The sequence below is a fragment of the Pezoporus occidentalis genome, unplaced genomic scaffold, assembly GCF_034315485.1.
Source record: "Pezoporus occidentalis ecotype Australia unplaced genomic scaffold, CSIRO_AGI_Poc_V1 ctg99, whole genome shotgun sequence".
In the NCBI taxonomy this organism is placed as follows: Eukaryota; Metazoa; Chordata; class Aves; order Psittaciformes; family Psittacidae; genus Pezoporus; species Pezoporus occidentalis.
In genome coordinates, this window is record NW_026916358.1 from 3,837,735 (window position 1) to 3,862,023 (window position 24,289).

General features: G+C 40.2%; 1 protein-coding gene across 2 annotated transcripts; it reads right to left on the bottom strand.

The window, feature by feature from the left end:
* Positions 1-1,693: 1,693 nt before the first annotated feature.
* On the bottom strand, positions 1,694-23,917 carry LOC134157680 (interleukin-1 receptor type 1-like). Of its 2 annotated transcripts, none has more exons than XM_062606903.1 (13): positions 23,897-23,917; positions 22,381-22,462; positions 19,482-19,752; positions 18,616-18,682; positions 17,943-18,174; positions 16,140-16,329; positions 14,904-15,078; positions 13,645-13,710; positions 9,167-9,287; positions 6,078-6,223; positions 4,496-4,639; positions 3,292-3,456; positions 1,694-2,408 (listed from the first exon to the last, which is right to left on the bottom strand). In XM_062606903.1, the coding sequence occupies exons 4-13, from the start codon at positions 18,674-18,676 to the stop codon at positions 2,032-2,034; spliced, it is 1,677 nt and encodes a 558-aa protein (XP_062462887.1). In that variant the 5' UTR covers positions 18,677-18,682; positions 19,482-19,752; positions 22,381-22,462; positions 23,897-23,917; the 3' UTR covers positions 1,694-2,031. The 2 variants fall into 2 exon arrangements, with proteins under 2 accessions (XP_062462887.1, XP_062462885.1); XM_062606901.1 differs by having other exon boundaries at positions 6,078-6,265.
* Positions 23,918-24,289: the final 372 nt, after the last annotated feature.

Genomic DNA, 24,289 nt, shown 5'->3' on the forward strand with positions numbered 1-24,289 from the left:
CTTATTTCATTCTTACCAAACACACACTCAGTTCACAAAGCTCAGATGGCACTGTCTCTCAGAAGCAGAGTTTCAAGTTTTCCAGCATACACCAAGGTAAACAAAGCACTTTAGGTGTGAGAGGAATCTATTTCCACCGGTTTTGTCACTTATCAGGCAGAACATGAGGGTCACACCATCCCACATTCACTAAGCAGTTCTTCCAGGGGATGGCACCTCACACTTTCAGTCTTGTTTGGTTGAGAACAGAAGCGTAACATGATAAATGCTTGAGCCATGAAGAAAAAAAGGCCAACATTGCAGTGTCAAAATGAATAGACAAATTCTGAAGGACGTAGAATACGATTTTTTTTTTCAGGTGAAAAAGTGGAGATATCACAGGATCAACTCAAAGGGAAAATTTCTGCCCAGTACTGTATTAGCAACAGCCTTCAAGGACAGGTTGGCAAGTGATGGAGTTTGACACAATAGTAAGTTGGTTGTTCCAAGACAAGGGAGCTGTATGGAAAAAGATAGGCCACATTAAAAGAAAAAAAAAAATCAAATCTGTTTAAAAATCAATCAATTCCCTCCCCCCCAGAAAGAACTGAAAGTACATCACTAGTTACACTCAACATGCACACTAAGTTTTAATAACTTCCTTTCCCAAACAGCTCTTTGGAAGCTGCAGCTCCAGCCCCACTTCAACTAGGCCCAGCCAAATTCAGTACATGGTCCTCTCAGATTCCTTGTATCAGGGCAGAGGGAAAGAAGAAAAACAAGCAGCGGCAGGGGGCAACCCAGGGCATCTCTTTCACTTTAAAGAGTATTAAGCAACAATATAATTTTAGCTCTATTTTCTAAACACAGCTGGAGCCAAAATACATGGTCCTACCACCCCTTTTCTTCTCCCATATCACCCTGAACCCTCCAGGAACCAGATAAACTCACTAAACTATACCAAGGAAAAGAACGGTTTCTGCCACCATAGCTGATTCAGCCAGCTTCAGCTGTCGGAGCTGATAAATGCTGGAGCCAACTCCCTGGCTAGGAACAGGAGAGAAAACCTGCTCTCCTTCAGCAAGAGCAACCTGCAAGAAGTGGGTACCATGCAGCCCCTTGATCTGGTCCTTAAGGTAAGGCAGATGAAGCCAACCATCCTATGCTCCCCATGAGACACAGTCTGTATCATTAAGCTAATTGTTCCATTTGGGTAAAATAAGAACAAATATATTAAGCCATTTAACTGTGGGAGAGGGGATGAAGGGGTGTCAGTGTGAAATCCTCTAGAGAGTAGGTTTTTGACTCAATACAGCATTAAAGTGATATTTTTATGCTGCCTGCATGGGACAAGTGACTAAAAATGGTACAGTTCTTTACAATGTCAACAAGATCAGAGAAGAGTATTTATACTTTGTCAGGTTCAACAGCACTTTGAGGGGGCTGGGCTTGTCTCTTACCTTTTCTCTTGGACGGTAACACACTGGTGCAATAACACAGAGGGATTTATCTTTTGGCAAACTGAATAAGACAAGTAACAAACTTCTAACAAAGAAGTTTTGTGTCCTTTCATTAAAAAAAATGAAAGAAAAGCACTTACTGGCATCAACCATCCCCATTACATAATATCATAGTTGTAATTAATGCAGTTCTCTTCATATTCGAACTTTAACTGTAATAAAACATAAGGTTGTTTGTTGTGTTGTTTGGTTGGTTGTTTTTTTTTTTGGGGGGTGATAGTTTTTCTCCCCTTTCAGTTTTAATAACAAAAAATTTCCAGCAAATCACAGTGCAATTCTTGGAAAAGGCTTCATGTACTTCCTATGTGATATTCATGTCATCTCTGTGCTAATGATGGCATTTCAAAGCATTCTGTTGTTCTGGACAGAAGAAAAAAAATGATTCACATCTGTAGATGAAGCTGCAGTACCTTCAGTCCAAAAAAATCTGGATAAGATTGTCTGCACAAAACAGATAAATGTGACCTTCGATCAATCCATCACCAACCATGTGAATGGAATTAGTCATTAAGTGTCATTTTTCTTTTGTTATTTAGGGAGAATTAAAGTCTTTTGGTAACAAATGCAGTCCTGATGAAGATCCATTTTTTCTGGATGGCATGTGGTAGCGCACTTTCTTCCAGAATTTGGTACTTGCCGAGTGAGACCTTTCTGAGAAGTCCCCTTTCCATCGGATCGCTCCATGCTTTTGCTTAACATACTTGATGGATTCTGGCATGGTTGCATAATCCTGTATTTTTTCCAGTTCAATGAGAATTACTTTAATGCCATCTTGGATAAGAGCGTTGTACATGGCTAGCTGCTTTTCAGATACATCTTCTAGAATACTATAACAGGAGGGTTCTGGTACTAAAACAATTATCACTCTTCTACTTTGATGAATTTTTTCATCAGCGATGCTGATCACAGCTGTAGAGGAAAAGGTTGTACAAAATGAAGGGTTTATGTTTCTATTTTTTGTTACTAGTATGTTGCAGTTGTTTCACTCACTGTTTGATAGGACAAGGGGGAATGGCTTTAAACTGAAAGAGGGTACATTTAGATTAGATATTAGGAAAAAATTCTTCACTATGAGGATGGTGAGGCACTGGCACAGGTTGCCCAGAGAAGCCGTGGCTGCCCCATCCTTGGCAGTGTTCAAGGCCAGGCTGGACAGGGCCTTGAGCAATCTGGTCTAGCAGAAGCTGGGTGCTCCTGCTCATGGCAGGGGGTTGGAACTAGATGATCTTTAAGGTAATTTCCAACCCAAACAATTTTGTGATTCTGCAATATTTGAGCCAACACACTTTAGCTCACAAATAGGGATAGAGTAAGAGCATGCAAGCAGTTACATTGTGTTAGCCAACAAGTAGAAATTTGGCCAATGCAACACAATCTGACCCCATCAGCCTGCACTTGCATATTCTTGTTTTGCATAAACAGAGGAAAGCTACCAACGATCAACTACTTGTTTTGCTAATGTCATTTTATCATCATCACAGGTGCAATAGCAAAAAAAAACAAGTTTCAAAACCATATGCAAAATAAAACTCATCTGCAGATGTCTAGGCTAGCCAGACACTAAAAAAACCTGGAAGAGCCAAACAATGTCAGGGGAAAGGCAAAGATTAACAGACTTCATAGAAGCACCTAGTGCTGTATTTCTCATTATCCAGAAGAGAAAATAGGAAAACAGCTCATTTGATTGTGGTTGATTTTTAGAATCACATCTGATTGATTGTCTGTTTCTGAGTTGTATTTGCAACTGCCAATGAGAAAAAACTCAAGTGTAATTTGTCTTCAGGTAACTTACCTTCTCCTGGTAAATCATCCCTCCCAAATATGAAGAGGTTATACCCACACTGTCTTTCTAAGACCTCTGGTAGTATCTTCAGAGCAAAAATATCTGATGAATATAAGCAGCTCTCTCTGTTTTTTGGATACACAACATAAGCATCATAGATCTTCCCATCTGAAACTAAAGAGCAAGCAACAGAAGTAATATGAGAATGGATTCTAAAGACACAAAAGCAAGCAAACAAACAAAAATCTCTAAACTCTGGGGTTTCTTCCCCACTGGAATAACTGTTTTAGGTCCTAATCCTGCTGTTACCTAACCATATATTATACTAAGCCTGAAATATTTGTAGAATCAAGCCTTCTAAAATTCAGTATACTGGATCTGAATAGGCAAAAGAGACATGTAAAATGAAGTAGGTTTTAATATTCTTTTTTAACTCCAAATTTTAAAAATGTTGGGAAATAGGGGTTCTAGTAATACAACTGAATACTTAATATTACAGCTGCCATATAACTCAAAGGTAATTTTTGTAACCTGGAGTTTCAAAGCACAGCAACCACTTAAACATGAAAACAAAAACCAAAGTATTTGGAAAAATTCAAGGTTTGAATGGTATTAGGTATTCTGAAACAAACTTTTCAGAAAGACCAAATTTAAAAGACTTCAAAGAAACATAATGGAATCTCGATAACTCTAGAAAATACCTTCTGTTTCTCTAGCCAGGTATCCCCTCTGAGATGTCAGGAAATGACCCACAATTTACCATAGTCTCATAGACAGCTCCCCTAGCAACATTTTTCTGAATGACAGGAATTTACAGGAAGTAAAATAATTGGAAGTGCCTTCAAATAGAAAATGAAAGCAAGTGAAATTTGTCCTGGTTCATCTATTGAAAGTAAGAAACAATTCCACTGTATTACTCCTTTCTGTAAGAAGAATAATTAAAAGAAATCTAAAGAACTGCTATCAGAGCACCATTCAAACCACTGAAATATGTCTTCAGAGACAGGAATGATAGTTCTGGATTCCTGGAAAGGTGCTGATTTTTCCCCCTGCAGATGCTTTTGTTTTCTGAACTAATTTTAAGCATCCTAAAAACATGTTATCCTTTCAAAAATCCCAAGGAAGACCGATCACACTCCATGTGGTTAGCTCCTTGCTTTGCAAGGGAATGTGGAGCCTTGTTACAATACAGAGTATTGTTACACAAACATACCTTTTTTACCCAGGAAAAGATGGCAGGAGTCCCGATACCAAAGCACAATATCAATTTTGAAGATCTTGTAGATACAAAGAGTAAAAAAACCTAAAAATACTAAAGAAACTCCTCCTCCAATTAAGTAACCTTGAATGTTCCGAGCTGCAGTAGGGTGGAATAAGAGGAGAGGAAACAAACAACACACAGTTATACACTAGAACCAGAGAGACGAAATTGTTTAGCCATTAAAATACTTTTTAAACAAGGAATTAATAAATAGAACTGGAAGTTTTTCATGTATTCCTTTCTGCAAATATTCAAAAACCCTACTATTCCATTTCAGAGAAGAGTTACTTTAGCTATGTGGCAAATGAGGCTACTCTTCAGCTGAAACATGAAAATATTGACATATAGACCAGGGCAACAGTAGTGACAATTCTTGTATAAAATCTTATCAGTCAGAAAGCAAGAAAGTCAAAGGTGGGAAGGTGATTCCTGACCATGCTGTTCTCCCCAGCTTTCCATTCTGTCTAGCATCTTTGAAGATCTGTCATTGAATTTACTAATTTTCTGTCCTAAAAAAAATCACTCCCCACAAACTGCATTTTTCAGTTCATGCATATTAAATGATTTCTGAGGTTAAATCTTACCCTGACAATCTTTATGAAGAACTTAGTTATGTAACAAGCTAAAGCTCAGATCCACTTTTTAGTCAATCTTTTACAATGTGGCCAGTTAGAGGCAAGTTTGAGAATAACTTCTGTTGAAGGATTGGCTCACAGCTGACAAAATCAGCTCAACTGAAGCTCAATAGACCAGAGGCTATTTTTCTTCAGCCCTGCATTTGAGCTTTCAAAGCCTGCTTTACCTTTAAGTTCTTCTACTAAAAAGAAAATGTCCTGCTAGCTACCAATAGGTCAAACTTAATCCTTGTCTCTGAGCACAAGACTGGGCACAAGCCACATTCTCCCAATCAACATGCATGAGCCTATCTAGAAAGTGATAGCACATGCATCAGTAACGGAAAGTCCATAACCTTTCCAAGCAACTATTTCATTTCTTCATTGTTATTACTATTAGAGTTTCTCCTACTACATAAGTAGATTTATTTTTTTTTCCTCTCCTTTCTCCTTGCGATCTGAAGCCTAGTATTTGTTACTGAAGGATAGCACAACCAGGTCCAAATATACATTCATGGCCTTTTGACAGTCCACACTTAGTCTTGTCTCCCTTCCCAGCTTTTCAGAGAACTGGCCATTTTCACTGCTCTTCTAGAAATACAGTCTCCTCCAAATCACATGCTTCTTTAAGTACAAGTGTGTAAAATGAAGCACAGTATTCCACTGAGGTATGATACTTGCTTGAAATAAATTGGACTGTTTCAATAATGTTTCCTAAAACACTGAATGAGAAAAGCCAAAACAAATTTGAGTGTTTTCTTTAATTTTGCTAATAATACAACAAAAATTTCACTAAGAAAGGTATTGAGTTGCACTGCCCACTTTGCACCACAGTACATCATGCAGTTTTAGCTCTAAGTAAGGTGTTGTCAAACTGAGATCAATCTTGATAACCATATTATCAAGATTAGATCTCTTACCTGGGCTTTCCAATTTGAGGTAGGCTGTAAATTGTTGAGAACCATATATGAAGTGACAGAAAAATTTATGTGCATAATCCTTTACTTTCACTTCTGAAATGTTAAATTTTGTTCCAGATACAGCAAGTCCATGAGGCATCCCCTCTCTGTCATTAAAAAATGGTAAAAAGTAAACATCTGTAGAGAAACTGAAATATCATTGGTTAATATGTGATTCATCTATCCACTATTAAAAGAACATTCATTTTTTACCTCTATAAAACTAAGAAGCCAGTGAAGCAGAGTAAATATCACCCCTGTAACAAACAACTTCATAACCAGAGGTGACTTGGCATTTTCCATACATATTAGGTTGCTGGCCTTGATTGCTGAGTGGGACAGAGTGTATCATTAGCAGTTATGCAGATGATACAAAACTCAGAGGGATAGCTGATACACCCCAGGGTCATGCTGCCATCCAGAGGGATCTTCACAGGTGGGAGAAGTAGGCTGACGGGAACCTCATGAAGTTCTAAGCAAAATGCAAATCCTGCACCTGAGGAGAAATACCCAGTCCCTGAACTGCATCAGGAAAAGCACTGCCAGCAGGTTGAGGGACATGGTCTTTCCTCTATTCAGCACTGGCAAGGTCACACCTGGAGTAGTGGGACCAGTTCTGGGCTCCTCAGCATATGAGATTTACTGGAGCAAGTCCAGTGCAGGGCCATGAAAATGGTTAAGGGAGTGGATCATCTGTCATACAAGAGAGCAGGGACTGTTCAGCCTGGAGAAGAGAAGGCTCCAGGGCAGGGGGTGGGTGGTGGATCTTATCAGTATGTTTAAATACCTGATGGGAGGGAGTGGAGAAGAGGGAGCCAGGCTCCTTTCAGTAGTGCCAACTGACAGGCAAGAAGCAATGAAACACTTTCCCATCTGAAATTCCATCTGAACTTTTTTTTTTTACTGTCAGGGTGGCCAAACACTGGAATAGGGTGGCCAGAGAAGTAGTAAAGTCTCCAATGGTGGACATATTCGAGACCCAGCTGGACAGAGGACTGAGCAACCTGCTCTGTCTGACCCTGCTTGAGCAGGGGGGTTGGACTACACAATCTCAAGAGGTTCCTTCCAACCTAAGTGATTCTGTGAATGAAAGACTATTCAAACCAGTAATAACTAGTAATAAAAGTGCCAGGATTCTTTGTACTGACAATAAAGCAGAGACCTTTCTATGCAAACTAATAGATTTCCCAAGCCCATATGGTCCACAGCCAATGGTGTCAACCAACTTGGGAAATAATGATTCAAAGAATTCACAAAAGCTGAGTGACCATGGACCAAACGGCAATAAGAAGGTTGGAGATACAACGTGCTATCATGCTAAGTACCCTCCTGCTCTAAGATTTACAAGTGTAAGGTGTGGAGGAACTGCAGTAGGAAGGCACCTATAAACTAGAATCCTACTCTATATACTGAAGTGACATCACCTTAAACACTCAAGGAAGAAAACTCATTTTGCAGAACATCCTGAAGAACCAGTTTCTGTTACTTAAATAATGGCCAGCAACTTCTGTCATGGGATGCTAATACAAACATCCCCATTTTGCAACATGTTCAGACTCATTCATGTCAGTTTTAAGTTTCCTCCAAGCAAAGAGTTACCTCCCAGGTGTAAGCCTCAAGTCCATAATATTGGCCATGCCTACACTGTGGTTTGCTATCAGCAAATGCTCCACAAATTTAATTGCTAAGAAATTGCTACTATTTTTTGAAATAAAACATTATTATTGCAATTAGATTAATTTCTCTGATACTGGATAACTTGCTTTGCACTATTAATGCTAATTAGAATTTGCACAGGACATATTTTGCACATCTCTACCTCTGGCATGAAAAAAATTATCAGGCAAGATAGTGATGAGTACTAGAAATCACTTCCAAGTAATAAAAAAAAAAATCTTAAGGGAGAATTGCTTTGAGTGTAACATATTAAATACTTTTCAGGAAGTGTTTAATGGCAGCACCAAGTTGGCTTCAGAAGAAGATGCAGTTACTACAACTTTAAAACAGCTACACAGAGCTGCACATGCGTCTTAACTGGTGAAGCTGAGAAACCTCATGCCCTAAAGAAAAACGGACTTAGATATACCTTAAGAGACCACAAGCTGGGGTCCTATATTTATAAGCAAACAACCAAGCAGACAGATCTATAATGAAACTAATAATTCGCTCTAAGGGAACTTTGGGACAAAGGAGAACTAAGATTCTTTCTGGAGGCCAGATAGAGATGAATGAAAAAGATGATTTTAAAAGCAGTATGAAAGCTAATTCTCTTATTTTGCATTGATGAAGGCACTTGGTGGAGATAGCAATGCTTCTGCATGACTATGAGCTGATCAGCTGAGAATTTCTATTTCTTTCTTTTCATACTGTATTTTAAAGGTTGTATTTAACAGCAGTGACTGATAAAACGAGAAAGCAAACAGTACATTCACACTATGCTGTTATAGACCAGTCACTGACTGAGAAAGGTCCTGCTCTCTCAAAAGAATTGCTGGTTTTATCAGCTTCAATTGCATTTAATTTTCCTGAACACAAAAAAAAAAACAACCAAAAAAACCCACCAAAACCTAAATGTCTCACAACAAGAGTTTCTGCTTTGTGTTCTTGAGGATTAGCAGTGTGTCTGTCCTTAGAAAAGGACCAGCTTCACAAATAAAAATAAGTCAAGTGATTTTTGTTTGGAACAACCTATCCTTCCCATATTAATGCCAGAAGGCAGGCTTTAATCTACTAGCAAAAAAAGACTGCATAAGAACAGATGCCTAAATAAGCCTTACAAAATCATGTTTCACAACAGCATTATAAAAGCCTACGTATGATTGCATTATTACATTTATATCTGATAAATCAGTATTTATAATAAAATGGTTTGTTTGTTTGTTTTTATCCCAAGCAATATGAATATTACGTACTTAATGTAGACTTCTAATCAGTTTTTCAATGACTACTGGCATCTAGTCAAATGCACTCAACTTTACTGTGAATTCACTGCAAATTTTTGCATTTAATTCACCTACAAACGCATTTACAGTTCAAGGTATTATACTCACTCATAATACTGTTCCCTGTAGGTGCTATCAAAGATATCAACATCCTCATCGTCAACTTGCCAGAATGGAATCAAGCCATTTATGCCACTTGATATATTACATTCCATAACTACATGAGAACCTACAAAAAACATTCAAATATGGCAACTGAAGGTCTTCTAACAGAAGCAGGATCAAGTGATTGGGGAACAGCTTTGAAAAGGAGGGATATGGAAAAACCCACTTACCTTATGAAAAGCAGAGTCCTTAAAACTCATCCATTTGTAATCCACACCTGAGTGCCTCCGACCTGGATATAAACTCCACCCTAAATGTAGGTGTCTAAATGTTCACATCTACACATAAGCTAGATGTCTAAGCTAGCAACAGAGTTCAGCTCTGCTCAAGTCCACTTAGATACAAGTAGACACACCCGGACCTTATCAACTGAACGGCTCTCCAGACTCCACTGAAAGATCTCCAGGGCTCAAATCAGTTGCATGTACACAGTGTGGTGACATCTGAGATGCTCTCCAGCATCTAAGACATCTGTATGGAGCTGGCAGATAGGACTTCAGATCTTCAAGAAACTTGTCCTGCTAGAATAGCCAGACCACTCAAACCAGCACTAGACATCTATGTGTAGGCAACTGAATTGAGCCCCCATTGAGAATGAAGACCCACTGTAGGAGAGGAACTGGTTCGAGACCATCTTAAAAATCTGAATGTGCACAAGTCCGTGGGTCCTGATGAGATCCATCTGTGGGTCCTGAAGGAGATGGCAAATGAAGTTGCGAAGCCACTGGCCATCATATTTGAGAAATCATGGCAGTCAGGTGAAGTTCCCGATGACTGGAAAAGGGGAAATATAACCCCCATGTTCAAGAAGGGGAAAATGGATGAGCCGGGGAATTACAGACCAGTCAGTCTCACCTCTGTGCCTGGCAAAATCTTGGAGCAGATTCTCCTGGATGGCATGCTAAGGCACATGAAAAACAACAAGGTGCTTGGTGACAGCCAGCATGGCTTCACTAAGGGGAAATCCTGCTTGACCAATTTGGTGGCCTTCTGTGATGGGGCTACAGAACTGATGGACGGGGTAGAGCAGTTGACGTCATCTACCTGGACTTGTACAAAGCGTTCGACACTGTCCCACACAACATCCTTGTCGCTAAATTGGAGAGACATCAATTTGATGGATGGACCACTCGGTGGATAAAGAACTGGCTGGATGGCCGCATGCAAAGAGTTGTGGTCAATGGCTCAATGTCCAGCTGGAGACCAGTAACGAGTGGTGTCCCTCAGGGATCGGTGTTGGGACTGATCTTGTTTAACATCTTTGTCGCTGACATGGACAGTGGGATTGAGCGCGCCCTCAGCAAGTTTGCCGATGACACCAAGCTGTGTGGTTTGGTTGATAGGCTGGAGGGAAGGAATGCCATCCAGAGGGACCTTGACACACTTGTGAGGTGGGCTGATGCCAACCTCATGAAGTTTAACCATGCCAAGTTCAAGGTCCTACACCTGGGTCAGAGCAATGCCAGGCACAGCTACAGGTTGGGCAGAGAAGAGATTCAGAGCAGCCCTGAGGAGAAGGACTTGGGGGTGTTGGTTGATGAGAAAATGAACATGAGCCGGCTTCAGTGTGCGCTCACAGCCCAGAAAGCCAACCGTATCCTGGGCTGCATCAAAAGGAGCGTGACCAGCAGGTCAAAGGAGGTGATCCTGCCCCTCTACTCTGCTCTTGTGAGACCTCACCTGGAGTATTGTGTGCAGTTCTGGTGTCCTCAACATAAAAAAGACATGGAACTGTTGGAACAAGTCCAGAGAAGGGCCACGAGGATGATCAGGGGACTGGAGCACCTCCTGTATGAATACAGGCTGAGGAAGTTGGGGCTGTTCAGCCTGGAGAAGAGAAGGCTGCGTGGAGACCTCATAGCAGCCTTCCAGTATCTGAAGGGGGCCTATAGGGATGCTGGGGAGGGACTCTTCATTAGAGACTGTAGTGATAGGACAAGGGGTAACGGGTTAAAACTTAAACAGGGGAAGTTTAGATTGGCTATAAGAAGGAAATTCTTTCCTGTTAGGGTGGTGAGGCACTGGAATGGGTTGCCCAGGGAGGTTGTGAATGCTCCATCCCTGGCAGTGTTCAAGACCAGGTTGGACGAGGCCTTGGGTGATATGATTTAGCGTATCATATCCCTGCCCATGGCAGGGGGAACTAGATGATGTTAAGGTCCTTTCCAACCCTAACTATTCTATGACTCTATGATACCACCTTGACTTAAGGACCCTAACTCATATGCGGATACTCATGTATCAATAACTATACCCTGCAGCTGAATCCCATGTTTGCAAACACACACATCTTTACTCTAGATCAGAGTCTTTTGGCCAACACTGTCCACTGGGATGGTTTCTGAATACTCTCACACTTTGCTCCCAGAATAAGCTCACCTGTCATTCCTTTGCCACCAAGAGTCCAGATCTTATAGAATACTTCAGTATTAAGAGAGCAAGCCAAGTTGCAGAATATATTTATTGCCAATGTACCTCAAAGTTTCATTTACAGGAAGGTAAGCAGCTTTCTTGGAGTCCTTTCCTTCTGTATTTTACCCATGGAAGTCATGATTTGATAGGAGAAGGTGGGCTCTCAGATCTATGTAAAGATCTCGGTGTTTCGTTTCCTAGAACCACATCAGATCTAGATGCTTCCACCAAGGAATGGTGTCTATCAAAAGTATGGAATAAACCTTTAGCTCACATGCAAAGCAGTTACCTGAACAAGAGTTCACATAAAAACCACAGATGCTCCCCCATCTCTCCCCTCACAATAATGAATTTTTCTAAAGATGGGGTTTAGTGCATTTTACAGCTCTTGGGAAGGCAGAAAAACCCTCAAATATTCCATGCCCTCCATTTCCATAGATTCATGAATGTACTGTTAAGCAGCTACACAGCCTTCTGCAATTTCTCATTCAAAAAGCATACAAATGTTTCTAGGTTCATGCAGGTGTTTCCAGGTTCTGCCCCACAGCCAGGCATTTAATGGGAGCAAAGATTTTATTTTTTTCATTAAATAATGGAAGTCACACTAAAGGTACAGAACAGAGAATACTTTTGAATGGCAATGGCAGTGCCCTTTTTAAAGAAAAGAGAACAAACAAAAACCCTATCAAAACAAAAACCTTCATCAACTTCCTTTAAAGGATCCCCTGTAGTAGAGAACTGTTTGTACTTGCTCACTAGCCCACAGTAAACCCATGTTGTGGGTTTGTTCAGTAGCCACAATAAACCCAACTTTGTGGGTGGAGCCATTATGTCTCCTTTTAGTTTCACATGTGCCTGCTTTGGTTCCTATGTGGAGCCAGAAACCCAAAGCAACCTTTCCTCAGAACTTCTCTAATTACCCAATTGGTAATATCCTTCCTCAAAGGATTACAAGATAACTTAGATGCTGCATTAGGAAATTCTAGTAAATAACAAATCACACTTCTCCAAAATCAGCTAATGCCCTTTCTAATCAAATATTTTGTTTGAAACAGTTCCCCCCTTAGTGCACAATGAGAAAAAAAAAACATTACAGTTCAAGCAGCTCTAAACATCATTCTTCTGGACTACATCAGTAGAACACAACTCTGTCCAATGTATGGTGCAATTTAAACATGTATAGGCAAGTCTTTCTAAGCAAACCTACCATACACTTGGCCCACAGAATCACATAGAATAACTGAGGTTGGAAGGGACTTTGGGCAGCCTCCAGTCCAATTTCCAGCTCAAAGCAGGACCAGCTCTGAGAACAGACCAGACTGGTCAAAGATTTATCCAGGTTCCAAAACCTCAAAAGACAGAGACTGCACATCTTCTCTGGGCAGCCTGCTGCACTGCCTGGCTGACCTCACTGGAAATAAGTTATTCCTTATATCCAGAATCTCTTATTTAAAAAATTTCTGAGATAAACAATATGTGGGATATCCATCAACTAGCAGCTTACTGTTTCACAAAAGATCAGAAAGCTTTCAATGCCCTAGATAGAGGAATAAAATCCAAGTTGTGGAGAGGGAAAGGAGACAGGAAACAGAGGAAGAAAAACTATTGAACTGGTCAACTGGTAACTATCCTAACATGTTGTACATGTGTAACCATATTTCCATGGATACTGAAGATATGTCAAGACATGGACACTGGGAAGTGGTACAAAGGACAGATGGCAAGAATAAAATAAATACATAAATGCATCCTACCCAACACTGCTGGTCAAGAGACTCCAATCTTAGGCCCACAGTCATCATGTCATGTCTGTGTGCCACCTCCTCCCCCACTCCCCAGTTACTTGCAGGAATAATACTCTATTATCTGTCTTCCAGATATTCTCAATCCACGCGCCTATCTCCCACTCTTGCTGAAGTCAGTGGAACTCTTCATGTGTTATTTCTGACAGACCAGTGGCTTATTGGTTTCACTGAATGTTAATGACTTCTTAAATAGTCACTACTTACCAAGTTCTACTTCAATTGTATTATTCTTCGGATAAATAAACTCTGGCCTCATCTGCAGGGGTCTTTCTAACAGAAACAAAGAGAAAAATAAATCTTCAGGCAAGAAATTTTCCACAATTTACTTCAACTGATAGTTTTACAATGGTTTTATTTTATTGTCTGGTATTATTGTAGCTCCACACTTACTACCACTTTCAAATTTACAACAAAAGTATCTCATGAGATTTGCTGTACTCTATCCAAATTATTCTATTTTAGCTTCCAAATTAACAAAAGGCTTTAGCTTATCTTAAAAATACTTTTAAAAGAAAATCAGATTTACTGATAGTTGATATCAAAGTAATATAAAAACCAGAAAACAAACCAAAAACATACGATTAGCTTTGTCAGACAGATGGAAAAGGAAGAGGGATTGTATCAACAAACTCCTAGACCAGGTGAATATCTATTTAAGTAAAAGAGTAAACAAGCACACACTTAAACTGGGCTGCATGATGTATAAACTCACTGCTAGTAACCCACTGTTCTCATATTACCTATCTAAAGTCAGAATTTGGATTTTATCTAAAAAATTAACACCCTGCATCCCACTAACTTTTCTGATACAATACTACCATGGTACTGGCAAGGTCATCAGCAATGCTACCTAGAAAGACGCAATCACAATAATCACAGCAATAAATGACAGTACTGGGACAGTAAGGCAGCCAGTTCTGAGCCCTTTGTGCAGAAGAGCAAAACCAATTGCCAACAAGTTAAGCCAATCCTTTCCAGAGGAAGATTTATTAACTTTACAATATTTATACAGCTTGTCACATCTCTTTTCCCATCAATTGAGATTCTACTAAACTTTGTAAGCAAGTTCACCAACAGGGCCACAAGCAGGTGTTTTACTGTGATGGTCTCAGAAAAAAAAAAAAAAATCCTTTTTATTTAATTTAATAGTGCATTATTTGTTTTAGCAAAAATACACATCCACTCAACCCCCCTAGTAATCACTCCTTCCTCCTAATTCTCATTCCTAACCCTGCATTTCTCATTGCTCCATGACAATTCCTCCTCAGAAGCAATGCTCAAAATGCATCAAGAATTAACATGCACCACTGCATTTCAATTTTCAGTTCAGGGAAAAATTAATTGAAGGTGATTACAACTCTAATTTCACAGAGCTGAAAAGTAACATGCCAAATAGTTTATGCTTTCATACAAACATTTACAGCAGAGCCAAAAAGAGAAGAGAGTAACCTCAATGCACTCACCTTTAACCTCTAGACTCATGGTTCTTGAAACATTATATTGCTTTCCCATGTATGTGTACACCATACGGCATGTGTAGTTTCCTCTGTCTTGTACAGTTACATTGCGAATCAAGACAGCATTTTCACCCTCTGCCAAAAGAAGTCTCTTGTCTTCAAGAAATCCAGGCTTACACTCCTAAACACATCAAAAGTACCTGTAATTTAAGGGAACTAATAACCTGATAATATTTAATAAGTTACTGAACTCTACGGATTATTAAAGTACTTGACAAATACCGATTTCTTTTTTCTGCAAGACACAACATGGGTTCTTATCCAAGTATCATTACACTCCAACACGAAGTCTGATGATGCCTTGTTGCATTTGCACTTTCTAAAAATCACTGCAGCCAATTTTCAAATGCTGTGTTTTAGTTCACTGCCTTCATCTAATAGCTTGACAGTTAGATATCTCAAGTGCAACAGAAGTTATTACACATGTTTATGAGAATACATGCCTGCATTGCCAGTTCGCCAAAATGAATGAGAACTGCTGTAGCAGTGCCTCGTGCTGATGGGTGTATTGCTGTTTCTGTGGCAGTGCAATGCAGTGAAAAACACTCTTTCCTGACCTATAAGCAGTGTAGAATCATTTCATCTCAAATGATGTAAAATAACCTTGGTACTGCACCTATACATGTACAGGCTGAGGTATCTATTTTAATACCAGCATCAGAATTAAGCTACTTTAGAATTTTACCTTAACACAAAATACGTGTTTCTAAGCTTGCATAGTCTACAGAGTACTCTGGCAAAAACAGAACAAGAGGCATAATAATACCACAACATGATCACCAGATAGGACAAGCCTAATATTCTGAAAAACTGAAATTAATTATGCAGAGCCTTGTATATAAAGAAACATGTAAGCTTTTAAACTTACTATCTAAGCTTTTAAACTTATTACATACAAGAAATAACCAAAGAATAAACTAGATTTTCATAAATCAACAAGCCAAAACACATGTTTTTGACTCTGAAAAAAAACTGCAATCCAAAAATGGACAACTGGATTTTTAACATACCTCCTATACCTCCTTACACCTCCCCAATACTGTAGCAAGATAGATACCTTACTCAAACTGTAGAGGAAATTAAATCTTTCCTTCCAAAAGCTGCTTTTACACAGTTACTTTATAAAACATTTTAAATAGACTATTTTGTATTCTGTATATATGAAAAACACATGCACAATACCTTATACCAGTGTACTTCAGGCTGATTATTGTCTTCATCTTTAAAATGTTCTAGATCAGGACATATTATCTTTCCAGTATTTCTGCTTGTCACTTTTTGTTCAAACCTCATTTTTCCATTAAAACACAAACTGTTATCATTCTTAAAAACTGCTAAATTTATAGTTTTTTTCTTAGAGTAGTTAAAGCTCCTGTAATGAGAATGGCAGAGAAGTCACATCACTAACAATAAGGTTCCTTGTTTCCACCAAGTCATTAGCAATAAGGTTCGTTTCCAGCGTCAGGGATTTTTCAGAGAGAGACTTCCGCATCTCCACCAGCCTTGCCTCTAACACCCCTTCTACACGCCCCCTAGCTCTTAAACACCCCCCTCAGCTCCTCACCCCCTGTTCCAGATCGAGACATGCAAATAAGCTCTGATCGTGTGTTGTGAGCAGAAGTAAGGTCTGCTCTGAAAGCACCAAAGGGGATGCAAGGACTCCTCAGAGCTGATGCTCTACAGAGCCTCCAGCACCAGCCTACCCTTGCCATTTTCAGCGCTACGTTTGCAAAAACACAGTAGTGCAGGGTACCCTAAAACATATCTGCTCTGGAACATCCTCTCCCAAATGAACAGAAGACAGATTTATCTCAGCATTCCTTGGAGAGACCTATCAAGAAAAAAAGGCTGCAAGTCTTAGCAAAAGAGAAGCAGAGCTTTTGAATAACATACACATCAAGGTGCAACAATGATGCGAAAATGTCATTTTGCAGCAAGAGCTCACAATAACCTGTAGTACAGTAGCTCTGCAGAGGATGAATGGCACTAGAAACCAGAAGCTGATGCCAGAAGTAAAGGAATACTCTCTAATAATTTTTCACTCAACTCTTTATTTCTCAACACTATGCTAAGGGAGAAGTTTCCAGAAGGGTGAACTACATGTTTGGACAGTCCTGGCATTAACTCCAATACACTAATTTATATACTATTTACATACTGCACCTGAAAAGCTCTGTAATTAAGGTTTAAGTGAATGATGCACAAAATGTAGCCTACAATTAACACAACTGAACTTCAAGTTTTTTGTCCCGCTGATCTTTATGCGAGCCAGGGATGTGAGGTATCCACAGGAATACATCTTATAGCTAGAATAACTAGAAATAGCAGGAAAGACTAAATCAAAATTATTTAACTGGGTAGCCTTGAAAGGATTACATTTCTTCTGACTTCCGATTTTAGCTTCATTACCAAGTCTGGAGCAAGAAGGTGCAAAGGCCTGAGACACTGGAAGTTTTTGTTGATCACTGTTACTACACTCACAACCCAAATGCCTTCAGTATAACTGTATGCACACCAGTACACATAACTCTCTAGCACATTGCTTTGCTCTTCAGATAGATACATTCTCAGTTTTGATCAGGAACATTTGGTAATGTTTTAAAACAAAACATAACAATAGTTTTCTGCCTTTTAGTTTAAAATTTCTAGAAGGATTCCCTAAATGCCGATATGATCCTCAGAAAGTCTGTATGTGGTGATACTGCATCCAAAACAAATGAACAAAGCAACCCACCCACATAGACCATTGGTAATATTATCATGCTTTAAGATAAAGAGTCTTCTGTATGAACCACTTCTGCAGTGCTACATGTGTGGAAGGAAATCAAAAAAGGCAGCACACAGAAACAAAAAACATGGTCAAAACAGTGCTTTTAACTGATCTAAGCTCTCTACTTAAAACAAGAAATTCTGTACATTCAAGTTCCACAAATGTATTATCACACCTGTATTAGCACCCAGCTGTTTCCCTCCTTTCTTCCTTACCTTACATGACATTCATAAAGTCCAGAATCTTCCAGCGTTGCAGGAATAAACCAAAGCAAGTCCTGTCGCTGATGGATCCTGGCCCATCTCTCTGTGGTTACTGGTGTAGAACTACCATTTTTATACCACGTCAGATTGTAATCAGATTGAAGGGCTGGCGATATAAATATTGGGCAACTAATAGCTGTAGGCTCTCCAAGAAGTACAAAGTAATCACAAATAATGCATTCTTCTATTGAAAAAGAAAATGAAAAAAATATCAATGCTTTTAATATATATACTTTTAAAATATTAATAATTAATTATAAAGGCAACTGAGTCCTACTGCTTTCAGGACCAGAGCTACAGAATGTCTCTTGAAGATGGCATTCAACAGCTACCTTTAAGTTCCGGAAACCAATCTCTCTGGACTTTCTTCAGAGGAATCAGAGAGAAGCTAAAGTACCCTAAATTTATGTGGCTAGATTTAAAAATATTTATGTTAATTTGTTCATTCCATCCCCAACTTCAACCCAAGAAGAGGCATTCAGCATATATTCAATATGCTAAAGCAACACCAAACACCAAATCCACTATGTTGCTCTCAGTAGCTCTTTTCTGCTAAATACACACCGCTCATCTCTTGCAGGTGTTCTTTTCTAGAATGGTAATTTCAACAATGCATTTAACTTACCAGCGCAGAGCAGAGGTATCAGTAGAATGAGATGGCCAATAAGCAAAAACCTAGATGTCATCTTTTGCTGCAAAGAAGAATTTTTTTCATTAGTGTAGTAAGAGTGTTCAAGCTGTGCTGTTCTCTGCACCCTGCATTACTTCTTAATAAGAAGCATTAGTCATCTACTCCACTTTCCACATGTTTAGAAGAGACACAACTACAGATAATGCAGTGACGTATAAGGTTTCATTCTTCAAAATGTTCTTGTACAGTTCAGGAAACACTGCTTTTAAGTGCAGATGAACTTGTAGCTCTTTGAAAGAGGACAAGCACACTGTAACTCCAGTGTGATCTGGCACTTAAGTGTGTGGAAACAGCAGCTAATATGAATTGCTGTGGTCAGACAGAAAACAAAGCATTTGAGAATTGTAATTTCACTTCACATCTCAGGACTTCTTTGCAGCCTTCTCCAAAGATGTGACTGAACAGGCACCCACTGCCTTCATGGCCTGCAAGTGTCTTCCACAAAACATCTAAATCTCAACCAAGTCCTGCTCCCCTCTCACATGTGGCTACTTTTTCTTGGGAAGACATCATCTTCCAAAGCCTTCTGCTATCAACCACCTGGAAAACACTTAACTCCTTTGCCTTCTGACAGCTCCTTATCAGTTAAGGTCTGCATTTACCTGTTTTGCCTTTCCTCAGTTCCTGACTATTTTGCATGCTGCTCCCTCCCACCCTAAAGCAATCTGTTTTCCCACATAAGTGGCCCATTGCAAAACATTCATTACAAAGGTCCTAGTTAATATGTGGCTTCTACCCAGCTAGAAATGGCTGGAAGACGAGACGGTGTTCCCTGAAAAACACTCATGGCCTTGACTTACTTTTATATCCAGTGTAGATCACTTTAGTGACAAATAAGCCACACCAGCTCCTTCTTTTGAAACATTTCACATGCAGGTATGTTGGGGTAGTAGGGAGGGAAACACAAAGCAGAGTTCAACACTTTAGTGTAACAGCTTCCGAGTACGTACTTCTTCTGGACAGTTCAACTGACAAAGCACTGATACCATAGTTTTTATTTAGTTGCCTTGTATGTGGTTTTCCTTTAACTTGCAAATGAGCTGACACTTCATTCTTGGAGTTTCAATTTACCTGTAAAGAGTGGAGAAGAGGAAAAAAATGGATTTTACAAAACACATTATTTGGACAGCAACATATCCATACAACCCCAAATTTTCCACAGACATCCTAAATGTAAAAGCAAGAGCATCCCTCTGCCTACACTAGAGAGATGACTGAAAACAAAAGAGCAACAATAAAACTTGCAGTTTTGACCACGAATTCTAGCAAAAGCTTTTGGAAAATAAAGTTTCTGTCAAAAATAACATAAGATTACACAGGTGTCAAGCACACACCAAAACCAGGCATAAGGAGCTACTTTGTAAGATAGTTTTAACCACTAAAAGGAAACAAAGAATAGTTAAATTTAGGGCAGAGAAAAATAGTTAAGTGATCCAACAGGTTAAGCTTTACATTTTGCATCCATTACTGGTCTTCAGCACCATGGGTGGCTATCTTTATAATACTTTATGCTAAAGCTCAACTTTTTAAAAGTTCTACTGTTTCAAAATTCACACACACACACACCACCATCAAATATTGCAGCAGTAAAGCTTGAGAACTCTAGAAAGAAGAGAAAAGTAGTCACAATACCTCACAGCATATAGAGCATTTCTGTTTTGGTCAGGCAGTTTCAAGTGAGCACACAAGGTTTATACACTTTTTCTTAAGCAGACCATACACAGAAACACTACCCAAAATCCAGAAATGTGAAGCAGCAAACTTGTCTGTTAACAGCAGATGTCTGTTAGGATACCTAACAACTTTAGCCTTGTAGTGCCTTCTATCCCAGTCTCAGCAATATGAAATGGCCTTGTGATACAACCACAGAAGCTCAGAAATCTCACTTATGTAGACAGAATGGCAATTTCACTCATGACACTGCCTACAGACTTAGTCTGGAACACTGCTTCAGCTCAAAATTTGCTGGGCTCAAAGGAAAAATGTATGTGAAGTCTTTTAAGAATAGGTGAGGGGAAAGACAACCAGCAACAAACAAAAGCCTGCACCACCAATCATGTTTGTGGTTCAAGCTACTAAAAATTAAAAGGTTTGATTTCCAAGTTACTTTCCTAATATATATCTTCCCACAGTTAAAATACAACTTACTACTGCTCCTTCAAATGTCTAAAATTACCACCTTGAAAACAGAAGCAGGAAACATGCTGACCTAATTTAGGATACTGGCATTTTGTTCTCTGAAGGGTGCCTATCTTCTCAGAACTTGCCCTTTTACTTGCCTTAGGTACATTACCAACTTTAAATGCCATAAAAATAGGTTTATAGACATCCCAGGTCCCTAAGTCTGCATGCAGCAGAATTTACTTGTAAATAACTTATAAATACATGGACATGACAGATCCTTGCAAAGGCTGGCACAATGAAAAAATGCTCAAGACAGTAGCATAGAAAGCATCTAAGCCCCTTGAATGTGTATCAGCACATCACTGTTAATTTAAGTGGCTCTAAATATTGATCACTATCTATGTGGACTCATTACAGCAAGGCTCAGATCCTGAGCCTTCAAGCCATACAGAACACCACAGAAATTGTGCTTAAAAGGCAACTCATTGCCACCTTTGCAAATAACATAACGGCACAGAAGTGGAAAGTGTCCCAATTTAGTAGCCTACCTATATAAGAGAACTGAATTCACTTTTTAAGAAACACTTCAATACAGTTTAATTGAAACAGGGTAGGGAGGGTGTGAAGAACCAAACACATGTGGCCACACGCTCCAAAGTACAAGCACCAAACCAAGATACAACACACCACAACAATTCATAGAGCTCACACCTCGTTCCTTGTGCTTACTGTGGTCAACAGGAGTGAGCTGTTAAGCTGCCTACCAGGGTTAAACTACAACAGCAAAGCAAGATCAAATTTTAACAGCCTATACCTTGTTTCCAGTCTACCACTTTCCCAAGGTCCCAACTTTCTGGTCTTAACACACTCAACATTTAAACAAAATGCAGCTGATCATTCTGTGTCCCTGACCATAGCAGGAGGGTTGGAATTAGATGATCTTTCAGATCCCTTCCAACCCAAACCATTCTATGGTTCTGTGATTTCACAGGGGCATGTGTGAACCCTGAGTCACACAAAATGATGCAGAAGTACCCTCTAAAAGTGGATCTGGTTATCCATTGTGGTATTCTGTCAGCAAAGTGACGACCACAAACTTTCAACCTTAAATGCCTCTTTTCCAGACAATCCTGCAAGTTGCATGATTACACAAACGCATTACCCTTATGGAAAACCCATTATACAAGACATTATCTTGAAGCTACATCAAAATGAAGAAAGAAGTCAAAGAAGAATATTTGCAAAGAAGCCTGCAATAGTTAAATCTTTATAAGCTAAATTCCAGTTGAACTTTGTCTCGAAGTTCACCGCTCTAAATGTGAATCTGAACCACGTGTTTGTTACAGGTACTGCCACAACTTCTACCAAAGCACAGGAGAATTAAAAAACATCTGTATCTCTACATAACTGTACAGATACCTGTAGCTCTTCATAACCAACCAGCACCAGTTGATTCTAGTACAGTGAAGAGCTACTTATCCTCCCACTTCAACCTCACATCAAACTGGAAGCAATGACAGCACCCAGATCACCTTGAAAAAAGTGATCTTTTCAGTGTTCAATTCAAAACAGTACCTCCTTTTGGCATGAAGTGGAAGGAGCTCATTTCGCAGTCAGCGCTTCGAAGACTTTTCTATGTCATTTCACCCCCTGCTACCTGTCAATATGGAGTAATATGGAGTTTAGTGTGGAATATTTCTTACTTAAGTCCAAAGTAAGTTATTACTTTTCCTCTAACATTTTCAAAGTACAATTAAGAGGCATTTAAAAGGACCAGAAGGGTTCATGCAGATAAAAATGTATCAAACCCACCATGATGCAAAGTATTAAAAAATAAATGTACTTCTCTCAGAGGAAGGAAATCAGTAATACTGTTAAAAAAAAAAAAAAAGAAAAGAAAAAGTAATGGCTATTTAAGGATTAATTTAAAATATTTGAATTAAAGATTCTGCATTATAAAACAATTTTTACACAAGGGTTTTATGCCAATCTCTTGGCTTTTACAGCATTCCAATTTCACAATCTATATGAAAGATGAGCATGTTCACTTAGTAACTCCAGCCTGTTTTTTGAGAATCCAGGCACATACCAACAGTCTAAGTCAAATGAGTGTGCTGTTGCCGAATTTACAAAGAAAAACAAAACACATCCAGCATTTTGCTCAAGTTCCTGATGAAAATTCTTCAAACTTAGGAGCTGCTGCTGGAAACAAACAGAACCTTCATCCATCTCAGTAGCTTTGGGTAGTTTACTCTTGCCAAGCTCTGGCTCCACATGCTGCTGCCAACTACCACCTCAATTGTGACCAGCACAGGTCCAAGACTGCCAGAGCAGGAGCTCCTTGCTAAGTTTGGTACTGCTGTTTCTGCAGACACCTCCTTCACACAAAGCCTTGCTCCTGCATGTGAACAGTTTAAAAGCTTGGACCAGATGATCCTTAAGGTCCCTTCCCACCTGGTATCCTATGATTCTATTCTATGATTTTAAACAAGAGCCTGTTTTATTATGGTTATGCAATAAAAATTTTCTGTAGTGGTTTATTGGGTCAAGAAAATTTATGCCAAGCTTTATGCTGCTTCCTGTTACAAGTACACTAAAAAATACGGTTCAGCACTCCTAGTCCTCATTTTTATACCACACTTCCCATCCTGTTTAACACAGGATAGGTGTATAACACAATACACAACAAGGAAACAGACAGAAATGCAAGACCAAAACCATGACTTCCAAGGAAGCTATTCGGTGGCAAATCAGCAGCCCTACACCGCGTATCAAAACACGTCTGTAATTAACAGAAAACAAGGGTTTGGGGTTTTGTGAACTACCAGCACTTCAGTCTACCTGACAAGGAGTTGATCCTGCCTTCAACTGGACACCTGACCGGCCTGGGGACGATGGAGAGTCCCCCTCGCCACCGCCCGCTACCCACGCTGCCAAACGGGCCGCGGTGAGGCGGGAGGAAAAGCCCGGCTGCCCCAGCCGCTGCCAGACACCCCGCCGCCTCCCGTCCCGTTCACGCCGGCGGCGCTGGAAGCCGAACCTCGGAGGGAGCGAGACGGCTGTCCCGACGCTACCCGCTGCCCTTCCTCACCTCCATCCGCTCCTTGCGCCGACCAAACCAACCGGACCCCCGCCACATACCGAGCGGGCTGCTAGCAGGCCCCGCCTCGCCCGGCCAGCCGGAGCCCCTGCCGGCGCCTCGCCCCGCCCAGCGGCCCGCCCCGCCGCCTGCAGCTCTCGGGGGCTGGGTGCCTGCTGATGGTGTCTGTGGGAGCTCAGCCGGCAGCAGGGTGTGCTGAAGGGGTGTGGGGAACGCGGGGAGCCGACCAGAGCCAAGTGACCTCCGAGGGCCTGCGGCACCTGGTGCGGGAGGGCTGGCCCTTACGGTGGTGTCCCGGGTGGCCTCCTTTGAAGCATCCCCTCGAAGTTCGGGCTAACCGTGTTTTCTCTGGCAGCAACCCACTTCCTATATTCGCCACGCCTG